The sequence below is a fragment of the Mustela nigripes genome, chromosome 2 (assembly GCF_022355385.1).
Source record: "Mustela nigripes isolate SB6536 chromosome 2, MUSNIG.SB6536, whole genome shotgun sequence".
Taxonomy (NCBI): domain Eukaryota; kingdom Metazoa; phylum Chordata; class Mammalia; order Carnivora; family Mustelidae; genus Mustela; species Mustela nigripes.
This window is the reverse complement of record NC_081558.1, coordinates 202,126,546-202,137,758: the sequence shown is the minus strand read 5'-3', so window position 1 is coordinate 202,137,758 and position 11,213 is coordinate 202,126,546. Positions and strand designations below refer to the sequence as shown.

The window sequence follows — 11,213 nt, the reverse complement described above, 5'->3', positions numbered from 1 at the left end:
TCGCTTTCAGAACGCGGGTGCAGACTTTCCCCTTCCCGGTGGGAAGAGGAGGGAGGGGTCGGGGAAGGAAGCGAAGCTCCCAATTTCCCCACCGCACACTTTCTAGCCTCAGCGAGCCCGCGGGTCCCTGGGTGGAAAAGTGGGGTTCCTTCACGTTCCGGCCCGCCTGGCCTACGTTCTGCGGCAGCTATTAGGTAGAGGAAGGCAGACTGGGCGGGAGTTGATTCTTTCTGGAATGAACAAGGGAAAGCGCAAGTCCCTCCTTAGGCTCTAGGGAATTAAAACGCGTTCCAGATCACCTATTCCGGAAGCACGAGCCTGGTCCCCAAAGAGAAGTCTTAAAAGTCAGGAGATAACACGGGTGGTGGTAATAAAGTTCAACGAGAACGCATTTTGGAAACCTAGAGCCCGGGAAGTGACCCCCAGACCTAGGCATGCTTTCTAGGGAGGCACTGACCAAACACGCTTTCCCCCAGAACTGTTGGGGCGAAGAGAGAGCAAGCTGCACAAACCGGCCGAGGCAAGCCAGCGAGATGGAGAGGTGGGGTGAGGTATTTTTCTGGGAAGGCTCATCTCACAAAGTGGGGAGTGAGGGGTTGCGGGAGGGGGTGACGTAGGCAAGGGGCATAGTGACAGCCCCCAGGCAGGGAAATCTTGGAGAAGGGATTCAGCTCTCCACCCCCACTGTCCCTTCTGGGAACTGCAACCCAGCGCGCGAACTGCGCTCCCGCACAGGGGCGGCGAGAAGGGAGGGGGGGTCCGGAAAGCCCACGAAGAAGAAGGCGCAGTGGAAGGGGGTACCTTCTCCCCGCATCAGCCCCAGACGCACAAAGCGCTGGTCACAGCGCCCCTCCAGCGTCTTCCGCCCCCAGATTGACGAGGCCTTGGCGCCCTGCCACCGCGGAGGCCGTCCCCTCCCCCGCCCGGGCCCGCGGCGCTGAGCGCGGTTTAGCACCGACTGAGTTTGGGGGCGGTGTCTTTGGGATGGAAAGGAGGCCAAGAGGGAGAGAGAAGGGGGGAGGGAGGTGGAGATGCAGTCAAGACTATAAAAGGGCTGCCCCGGCTGCCTGGTGCTCGCACTCGCTGGAGAGCGGCTCCACGCCAGGGGCCACTGCAAAGCCGGCGCAAGAGTAGGGCCGAAAGGACCGAGTCTTGCGCAAAGCCAGCCGCCCTGCGGCCAAGGCGGAGACCGAAGAGGGGCTCCAGGCACCGATCCTCGCGTTGCCCGTTGCCCGCTGCCCCGGAGGCGTTCCAGGGCACTTCTAGTCTCTGCAGCAGCCTCCCATCCAGCCCCTGCTGCGAGGTGCCTCCAACTCTGCGCCAGAAGAAAAACTTCCCGCGCTCCCGCAGAACTGCAGCGCCTCGTTCCCAGTGGCTCCGGAGTCCTGTACGCGGCCAGCTCTGCGCGCACTTTCAAAGAGTAACAGTAATCGTTAACATCCCAGAGCGAGGCCAGCGAGGCTCCGTGCTCCGGACCCGAACAATAGTCCCCTCGCCCGGTGCACTGCGGCGCGCGGTGCCTCCCGGGACTCGGGTGCAGCGACCGATCCCCGCAGGGTTTCGAAGGCGCACAAGAGGCAGCGACATGGGGAACGCGGAGCCAGCGCGGCGGCCTCGGGGCTCACAGCCTGCGCCCGCGCTGCTTCTACTCGCGGCGGCTACGACTCTGCTGCTTCTGCCGGGCGCGCGCGGGCGCCCCGCAGAGGAAGACGAAGAGTTGGTGCAGCCCGCATTGGAGCGCGCACCGGGACACACCACCACGCACCTTCGCCTGGACGCCTTCGGCCGGCGGCTGCACTTGGAGCTGCAGCCCGACCGCGGCTTCCTGGCGCCGGGTTTCACACTGCAGACCGTGGGGCGCAGGCCCGGGCCCGACGCGCTCGGTCCGGACGCCGCCGGCGACCTGGCGCACTGCTTCTACTCCGGCACGGTGAACGGCGACTCCGGCTCGGCCGCAGCTCTCAGCCTCTGCGAGGGCGTGCGCGGCGCCTTCTACCTGCAGGGCGAGGAATACTTCATCCAGCCCGCGCCGGTCGCCGCCACCGTGCGTCTCGCCCCAGCTGCCGCCGCCGCCGCCGCCGCCGGGGAGGAGCCGCCGGAGCGACCCCAGTTCCATCTCCTGCGGCGGAGGCGGCGGGGCGGCGGCGGCGCCAAGTGCGGGGTCACTGACGACGAGACCCGGCTTGGGAGGGGCGAGGGGCCGGCGGGCGAGGACGCCGGAGCGCAGTGGCCGCGGCGGGACCCGGCGCCGCAGCGGGCGGGACAGCCGACAGGTATCGATCCCTGGAGAGTTGCTCTCACTTGTCTCTCCATTCATCCCACTTTGCCCACCGTCTCTGTGCGGCGCGTGCGGAGGGTAAACTGTTCGCAGGCAGGAACCGATGTCAGGGGACCGGATGGAGGCCTAATGTGGGTTGAGGTTTGGGTTGGTGAACTAATCCCATCCTTGCTAGAACAGAATCCCGTTTGCCCGAATAATGAATGGTCAAGGGAAGTCAGACAAATCCACGATTTTCTGCTAAGGCGCAGCGTTTCGACAGGGAAGGGAAGAGCTGATAACCCTACTCCTTCCACCTTAGTGCAGTGTGAGCGCGTGTGACTTATTTCCGTCCTGCTAGTTTCTTTTTAACGCCGGTACATGTGTTCTTGGGTCGGGTTGCAACTTTGCGCCCAGCGTCGTAAGTGCCAGTGCGCGTACCCTGCGCCCGGAGGAGGGCGGAGGAGCGACGGCGACCTGGCGGCGCGCACTCCGCGAGCCTGGACAGCTGCGCTAGAATCTCGGTTCCGCGGGCCTCCGCCTTCTCCCCCTTCCCCCTTAAGAGGCTGACCCCGACCGGCTGGCGGCGGCGGGGCCCCTCTGCAGAACCTGCTTGGGAGGTCTTAGCGCAGCGGGCCCCGCCTCTCCGCGCCTCCCGCACGGCCTCCCAGTTTGCGCTCCCTCTCGCGGCCAAAATTCTGCTCTCGAGCACTGTTAGTCAATGCCGAACCTTCCTGCAACGCCTCACCCTCACTGTGCGAGTTGTGCGAGGTGATTACTGCCCTGTCCTCTTCATTCTATCGCTTGGGTGCCTCTTTTCGTCCTTAACTTTCTCACGTGTCTTGTTTTCGAATTTTCATGTTTTCCCCTGGACATCAGCTCCTGGAAGCCCGTACACGGTCAGTGTCCAGTTTAGGACTTCCCTGGGGGCTGGTTTTCAGTACAGAGTCAAAGGGCTCTTTTCTGAATAATCAAACGTGGCCCCACGGCTCAAGGCAGGAACTTAGTTCCCTGGAACAGTGGGAGTAGGGCAATAGGCTGCTGGGCAGAGTGTGTGGTCCTTGTGCCCGGATTTGGCAAGAGCAGAGCATCCCCAGGGACCCCTGGAATGAGAGAGCAGAGCAGGCCGAGATTCCTCCAGGCCCGGCCCCTTGGCAGAGGCCCCAGCCCTGCCCTGGGTCTTCCACGTGGAGTCGGATGATCTCATTCAGGATTTGAGTACTGGCCTGTGAAAGAGTGACTCAGGGGCTCTGCCTGCTTCCCTTGCTCCAAATTTTTACTACAGCTGGGCAGGGTGATGTGCACACTGCCTTGGTCAGCTTATAGGATTTCAAGGAGGACAAAAGAAATCCTGCTTAAAAAAAAAAAAAAAAAAGTACGAAGCCTCAGTGACTCACATGGCTTTTTTATTTCTAGTAAAGGAGAGAGAAAAAAAAATAATAATAAAGGGAAAAAAAAAACTTTAAAAATAACACTTTCAGTGAAAAGAGATGCAAATATTTTTGTTATTGTTGTTCCAGGCCTATTTTTGCCTTATTTGCTCTGACGGGTTAGGCTTTCCTTATATACTGTGGGAAGGTCACTATTCTTGGCAAGACTGTCTCTGAGCAAACCGTCTTTTTTGTCTCTTCACAGGAACTGGAAGCATAAGAAAGAAGCGATTTGTGTCCAGCCACCGCTATGTGGAAACTATGCTGGTGGCTGACCAGTCAATGGCAGAGTTTCACGGCAGTGGCCTGAAGCACTACCTCCTGACCCTGTTCTCCGTGGCAGCCAGGCTGTACAAACACCCTAGCATTCGGAATTCAGTGAGCCTGGTGGTCGTGAAGATCCTGGTCATCTACGAGGAACAGAAGGGGCCGGAAGTGACCTCCAACGCGGCCCTCACCTTACGGAACTTCTGCAACTGGCAAAAACAGCACAACCCACCCAGTGACCGGGATGGAGAACACTATGACACGGCGATTCTCTTCACCAGACAGGTAGGAGCAGGACCCTGCGGATTAGGACTGTCCTCTAGGGAGTCCGCTTTGTCACAAGCAAATGTGTTCAAGGCATTTCCCCAGTGTTTTTGCAGTTACTTTTTTTTTTTTAATTGGCTAGGCTGGTTCCCCTTATTTAGGTTTTCCTTAATTTTAATATCTCAAGTCTCACAGTCCTATTTGAATAGCATCACAGAAAAATCTTCATTAAAGTCACCCACAGTGGTCCCAAAAGCACAGCTCAGCAGCAGGGAATGTAAATGCTCCCACACAAATGTGGAGATACATGTTGCCAGAAAGTTAGGTCCCTGCCAAAAGGTTTGCGCTCTCTGTCCCTCTGAGTCAGGACCCACCTCTGTTCCTTTCAGGACCTGTGTGGGGCCCAGACCTGTGACACTCTTGGGATGGCTGATGTTGGAACTATTTGTGACCCCAGCCGAAGCTGCTCAGTCATAGAAGATGATGGCTTGCAAGCCGCCTTCACCACAGCTCATGAACTAGGTGAGTCCATTTCGGACTAGGAGTGGAGTCCGCTGCATGCGTTTTCAAAGGGATAAACCATGTTGCTCACAGAAGGGGGGAGTGTCGGCAGGTTTATTGCTATTTTAGGTTCCGGAGCTTTCTAAAAACTGCAGGAAGTATTTTTTCCCCCCACTATTCTAAACAAGGGCCAGCCTTATTTGGATTCAAAATAACATAGAAGGAGCTCTGGACCTTTGGAAATTTGCATATTTGTTTGCACCTTTTAAAAGACAGGCACGCTGTGTCCGAACTAGATGGTTGCCAAAGTACATTTCTTCTTCTAGAAACCCCACTTTGAGACAAACAGAATCCCCGATGGGGGAAACAAATGTTGTGAGTGATCTATTTTTTGATGTGGGTTTTGGATTGCTTCTTAGGCCACGTGTTTAACATGCCCCATGATGATGCAAAGCAGTGCGCCGGCATTAATGGCATCGACCAGAATTCCCACATGATGGCGTCAATGCTTTCCAACCTGAACCACAGCCAGCCTTGGTCTCCCTGCAGTGCCTACATGATTACGTCATTTCTGGATAATGGTCACGGTAAGAAGCTTGAGCTACTCTTTCTAGGTGTTCTCCAGCTTCCACATGGAAGGTTCTAGTTAAACCACCTCATTCTCTCTTTTTTTGTTCTTTTTATTTCTCCTCCTTCCAAGTTACCTTCATTGTCAAGAGCATACATTGTTAGGCCTTTATTTCCAATAACAGATCATTCTTCTGGCCGGGTAGCTCCTGAAGTACGTTAATTTGATACTTTTTCAGCAGAGCAATAACTTCCCATCACTGTTAACATAGAAACCCCTTTGAGGACAAAATCTTACAAATCATGTAAACCTCTCTGGCATTTTCCCCAGAAGCTCTGGTGTTCAAGTCACTCCGCTATATATATGATGTCTTAAGATACATATTTTCTGAAACCAATCTGCCTTCCGTGTGTTTTCCTCTCCTGTTTTATAATGAGTGGGCATTTCCTTTGCAGGGGAATGTTTGATGGACAAGCCCCAGAGCCCCATCCAGCTCCCCTCGGATCTCCCCGGGACCTTGTATGATGCCAACCGGCAATGCCAATTTACGTTCGGGGAGGAGTCCAAACACTGCCTAGATGCGGCCAGCACTTGCACGACCCTCTGGTGCACGGGCACCTCCGGCGGCTTGCTGGTGTGCCAAACCAAACACTTCCCTTGGGCAGACGGCACCAGCTGTGCGGAAGGGAGATGGTGTATCAACGGCAAGTGTGTGAACAAGACGGACAAGATGCACTTCCATGTGAGTTTTCCTGTCGCCACGTGTTTGCATACTCCTTTAAAATTCACAGCTGGGAAGGAACAAAGTGATACCAAAGCATCAGGTATCATCATAAACATCCCTGCCTGTGGCTTTGATGGTTGCTTTGACAGCTGATTCTCTGGTCCTTATTTTTCTCTTTTATTTCCTAGAGTTCTAATGCTGACCCCTTGTTTTCCCATTTAGACTCCTGTTCATGGAAGCTGGGGGCCGTGGGGACCCTGGGGAGAATGTTCGAGAACGTGTGGTGGAGGAGTTCAGTACACAATGAGGGAATGTGACAACCCCGTCCCCAAAAACGGAGGGAAGTACTGTGAAGGCAAGCGTGTGCGCTACAGGTCATGTAACATTGAAGACTGTCCAGACAACAATGGTGAGTAGAAATGGGGTAAAAGCCATGTGGCCGCAGGCCAACAGGTAAGGGTTGAAAACCGATGATGTCATTATATCCTTTTCTTTCTAGGAAAAACCTTTAGAGAGGAACAATGTGAGGCACACAATGAGTTTTCTAAAGTTTCCTTTGGGAGCGGGCCCGCGGTGGAGTGGACACCCAAGTACGCTGGAGTCTCCCCCAAGGACAGGTGCAAGCTCATCTGCCAAGCCAAAGGCGTCGGCTTCTTCTTCGTCTTGCAGCCCAAGGTACTTCCTTTCATTCATACTCTTGTCTAAGAAACGAGGGCTTGAACTGTGACCTTTTCACACAACCTCTGACGCAGTTTCATTAGTTTATACATATTTTTTTAAAAACATTTTTTAATTATTTATTTGACAGAGAGAGAGAGAGAGATCACAAGTAGGCGAAGAGCAGGCAGAGAGGGGGAAAGGGGGGAAGCAGGCTCCCTGCTGAGCAGAGAGCCTGTTGCTGGGCTCGATCCCAGGACCCTGAGATCATGACCCCAGCCGAAGGCAGAGGCTTAACCCACTGAGCTACCCAGGCACCCCTTTATTAGTTTATAATATTAACGCTTTCCATTTCAAATTAGATCTCCTTGTCTTCTGGATACATTGGCAACTGCCCGCTTTGGGTGCGGTGTTGCTTTCAGTGATGAATAAAGCTTGAATCTAGCACTCGGGATTCTTATCGTTGCTTGTTATTCCTCTGATGTACAAAGATGTAAAATTCTTTATAGTTAGATAAATTTGCATGGCAACCAGCCAGTGGCTTTGGAGAATAACATAGGCATGGACAAAACTAGTAACTGGTGATTAGCATTAACATGTGCAAATGGACTTATTAAAATGAAGTCTGAGCATCGATAACTTTTGTGTTTGAGGATTTCTCTTGAAACTGTAGAAGCATCATTTTGCTCTCTTGCTGAGGGGGTAAATCTGGTTCTGAGGTTAAAAAAAAAGAAAAGGAAATGAATTTTGTTTGAGTTATCATGTGCTGTTATCACTGTAGGCTATGAAAATACTTCCCAGTTGCAGATTCAACACACAACTGACTAATTTAGTGTGTGCGATTGTTGAGTATTATTCTAGGCATGGGGCAGACCACAGTAAACACATTAACAAGCTCTGCTTTTGTTGACCTTACCTGTAAGTGATATAGCTCAATAAACAATTAATCAAAAAGAAATTATAATTTTTTCAGACATCTACATCTACTGTGGGGAAAAAGCCACCAGGAAGGGTAGTATGTGATACACGTTGAGTTCTGTTTTAATTGTGATGATCGGAAGACGATGTTAATGAGAGAAACTTTCCTAATTATCAGAGCATCCTCTCTTTCCCGTGGTAACCTGTGACGCAAATATATTTCTCTTCTTCTTCAGGTGGTGGACGGTACCCCGTGTAGCCCAGATTCCACCTCCGTCTGCGTGCAAGGACAGTGTGTAAAAGCTGGCTGTGATCGCATCATAGATTCCAAAAAGAAGTTTGATAAATGTGGCGTCTGTGGAGGAAACGGATCCACGTGCAAGAAAACCTCAGGATCGGTGACCAGTGCAAAGTGAGTTTTAAAACATCGTACTCCCAAAGATCTTATTATTTACATGTAATTTCACGGCTTTAGTAAAAGTTTCATGCTCCATTGATGGACGAGCGTGGTTTCAAGCTAATTCAGAGAATTAGCCAAGGGACTGAGAAATTCTTACATGTGTTTTTTTCTGACCCGCAGACCTGGCTATCACGATATCATCACAATTCCGGCTGGAGCGACAAACATTGAAGTGAAGCAACGGAATCACCGGGGATCCAGAAACAATGGGAGCTATCTCGCCATCAAAGCTGCGGATGGCACCTATATCCTGAACGGCGACTTCACTCTGTCCACCTTAGAGCAGGACATTTCCTACAAAGGGACCGTCCTAAGGTACAGCGGGTCCTCCGCCTCGCTGGAACGAATCCGCAGCTTCAGTCCGCTCAAAGAGCCCATAACCATCCAGGTCCTCACGGTGGGCAACGCCTTCCGTCCCAAAATCAAATACACCTATTTTGTGAAGAAGAAGAAGGAGTCTTTCAACGCCATCCCTACTTTCTCCGAATGGGTCATCGAGGAGTGGAGCGAATGCTCCAAGTCGTGCGGGCTGGGCTGGCAGCGGAGGCTGGTGGAGTGCCGTGACATCAACGGGCAGCCCGCCTCTGAGTGTGCGAAGGAAGTGAAGCCGGCCAGCACCAGACCCTGCGCCGACCTGCCCTGCCCCCACTGGCAGCTAGGGGATTGGTCCCCATGTTCCAAGACTTGCGGGAAGGGTTACAAAAAGAGAACCTTGCAGTGTCTGTCTCAGGATGGGGGGGTGCTGTCTCACGAGAGCTGTGATCCTTTAAAGAAACCGAAGCATTACATAGATTTTTGCACGATGGCGGAATGTAGTTAAGCAGCGTCCGTGTAGGGGGAGGGACGAGGTATGGAAGGGCTGAGGGGCTGACATCAAGAAGTTTCTCGATGTCGGCACCTGGAGGGACCCAGTGTACCTTGGGGATCCAGTGTACCTTGCCCGTAGGCAACAAGGCCTGTCAAGGAGTTGGGAGGGTAGAGGTAGGTAGAAAAGAAGTTAGATCGTCAGAATATCCTGCCAGTTACAAATCTGATAGGCTAGTTAATGAGGGTTATTAATCTCTGAGCAATGATATAGCATGATTAAGCCCCAGGGCATTATTATTATTCCTTTTGTTACATCTATGACAAGTTAAAAAGAAAATAGAAACAATTGTCCAACTTAGTTTAAGGAGTATACAATCCCTGTGTTGTGGTACTGATTGAATACTTTGTATATTTAAATTGTGTGTCGGGGAATGAAAAGCAGAAGAGAGAAGAGATTTGTTTAGCTTCAGACAGGGCTTACTTTACCTCACTAACAGCAGAGGGAGAAAAGGGATACAAGAAGCATCTTTAACCAGCACTGATACGGCTGCTACCATTTCGGAGAATGTTCCTGCGGTCTTTTCTACCAAGAGGTAAGAGTTCAAGACTGTCCACCACGACAGAAATGCTTAACAACCTCACATGACCCAAAAGAACTCTTTGCTTTCTTGTGCCCTTGTTATGTCTTTATTCATGACTTTATTTTGACCAAGAAACAATCCCACGTGTCTGTAAAAATGCAGGAAGTATACAAGGGTTAAAAAAGCAGCAACGAATCCGATGCTCGGAAAAACCAGAAGGCAGGATGGGTTCAGTACCTCCTACTTTTCTTTCCTCTGTGTGTAAGCCTACTTTAAGAATGTGGATGTCAAAAAACAAAACAAAAACAACAACAAAAAACTGTTCCTGTCTCAAGAAAGACTGGGTGATCACAGGAAAAGGATGTAATGCCGGTATAAGAATAAGGTGTGTAGAAGGGATCCCCAGGGTTTGGGGACATGGAGATCACTTGTCTCACAGTGGGGAGGCTACTGAGGGGTAGCAGGTCCATCCCCAGCAGCTGGTCCAGCAGTCATATCCTGGTGAATGTCTGTTCAGCTCTTCTACTATGATAGAGAATATGACTTTTTTTTTCCATATGTATATAGTAAAATATGTTACTATAAATTCTACATACTTTATAAGTATTTGTGTGTTCCTTCTAAGAAGGACTATAGTTTGTAATAAATGCCTATAATAACATATTTATTTTTATACATTTCTTCCTAATGATAAAACTTTTAAGTTATATCGCTTTTGTAAAAGGGCATATAAAAATAGAGTATTTATACAATATATGTTACTAGAAATAATAAAAGAACACTTTTTGAATGTGTGTGTCTATTTTTTTTTAATGGGAATTAATTCCTGGGAAGGAAATCTGAGACACAAATACTGAGTTTGAAGACTAAATAACTTTCTTAAATTCTATAGAAATAAGGTTTCATTCGAATGAAATGTATTTCATGTATCCTTAATGTATGTGATTGTTACCAAAAAAAGAAATCTATTATATCTTCAGTAACAGAGTTTTGTTGAACATACACCAATGGTTGGCAAATGTTTTCCGTGAAGAGTCAGATGATAAATATTTTTGGTTTTATGGGCCAGATCATCTCTGTCACAACTTCTTACCTATGCTGCTGTTGCCTGAAAACAGCCATAGACAATACATCAGTGAATGGGCACGATGGTGTTCTAATAAAACTTTATTTACAAGAACTGGGCCAAATTCGTTCTGTGGGTAGTTTGCCCACCTCAGGGATATAACACAAATGAGAAAAGGTGGGATTCCGGATGCATTTTGAATTTGTATCTCTTCAATTATATATGTGAGTAAAATTTGTGACAGCACTGAAGCCACTGACTAGAAAATGACACCTCAAAAATTACATTTGGGGATGGAGCCACATGGAGAGCCCAACCGTCCAAATGTTCCATTTGCTCTTCAGGAACAAGAGGGGTTTTGAAGAAACCCTGGAGCCCTCCAGGTGGCCTCGCATAAATCACTGTAATTTAAATACTAAATGGTGCATCAATGACTGAATGTTGAGACTGCTTCCAAAGTAACTACATTTCTCTCAGGAAATAACTTATTTACTCAGAGACTTGGATTATGTGGTTAACCACAGACAGCTCCCATGTTACATTTTCATCCTTTTTTTTTTTTTCATCCTCCGTTTTCTCAAATAGTTCTATATAACATGCTAATTTCAGGTTGAGATGATCATTTTTAATTTACCCTCAGAATTACCCAAAGCCTTCTTTCCCTGAGCAATTGAATGTAAGATGATCAGGAGCCCGGTGCCTAGGTCAGAAAG

The 11,213-nt window shown here is 50.0% G+C and overlaps 1 protein-coding gene across 1 annotated transcript; it reads left to right on the top strand.

The window, feature by feature from the left end:
- Window positions 1–1,053: 1,053 nt before the first annotated feature.
- On the top strand, window positions 1,054–10,224 carry ADAMTS1 (ADAM metallopeptidase with thrombospondin type 1 motif 1). The gene is made up of 9 exons (XM_059392202.1): window positions 1,054–2,273; window positions 3,893–4,239; window positions 4,608–4,740; window positions 5,139–5,306; window positions 5,743–6,029; window positions 6,234–6,420; window positions 6,511–6,686; window positions 7,823–7,998; window positions 8,167–10,224. The coding sequence occupies exons 1-9, from the start codon at window positions 1,586–1,588 to the stop codon at window positions 8,864–8,866; spliced, it is 2,862 nt and encodes a 953-aa protein (XP_059248185.1). The 5' UTR covers window positions 1,054–1,585; the 3' UTR covers window positions 8,867–10,224.
- The last annotated feature ends 989 nt before the right edge of the window (window positions 10,225–11,213 follow it).

Bases quoted from the DNA above. Each gene is read 5' to 3' on its own strand.
- ADAMTS1 (XM_059392202.1), top strand. From the start codon at position 1,586: ATGGGGAACGCGGAGCCAGCGCGGCGGCCTCGGGGCTCACAGCCTGCG. The intron at 6,421-6,510 runs GTGAGTAGAAAT...TTTTCTTTCTAG, and splicing joins AGACTGTCCAGACAACAATG to GAAAAACCTTTAGAGAGGAA. The intron at 7,999-8,166 runs GTGAGTTTTAAA...TCTGACCCGCAG, and splicing joins GGATCGGTGACCAGTGCAAA to ACCTGGCTATCACGATATCA.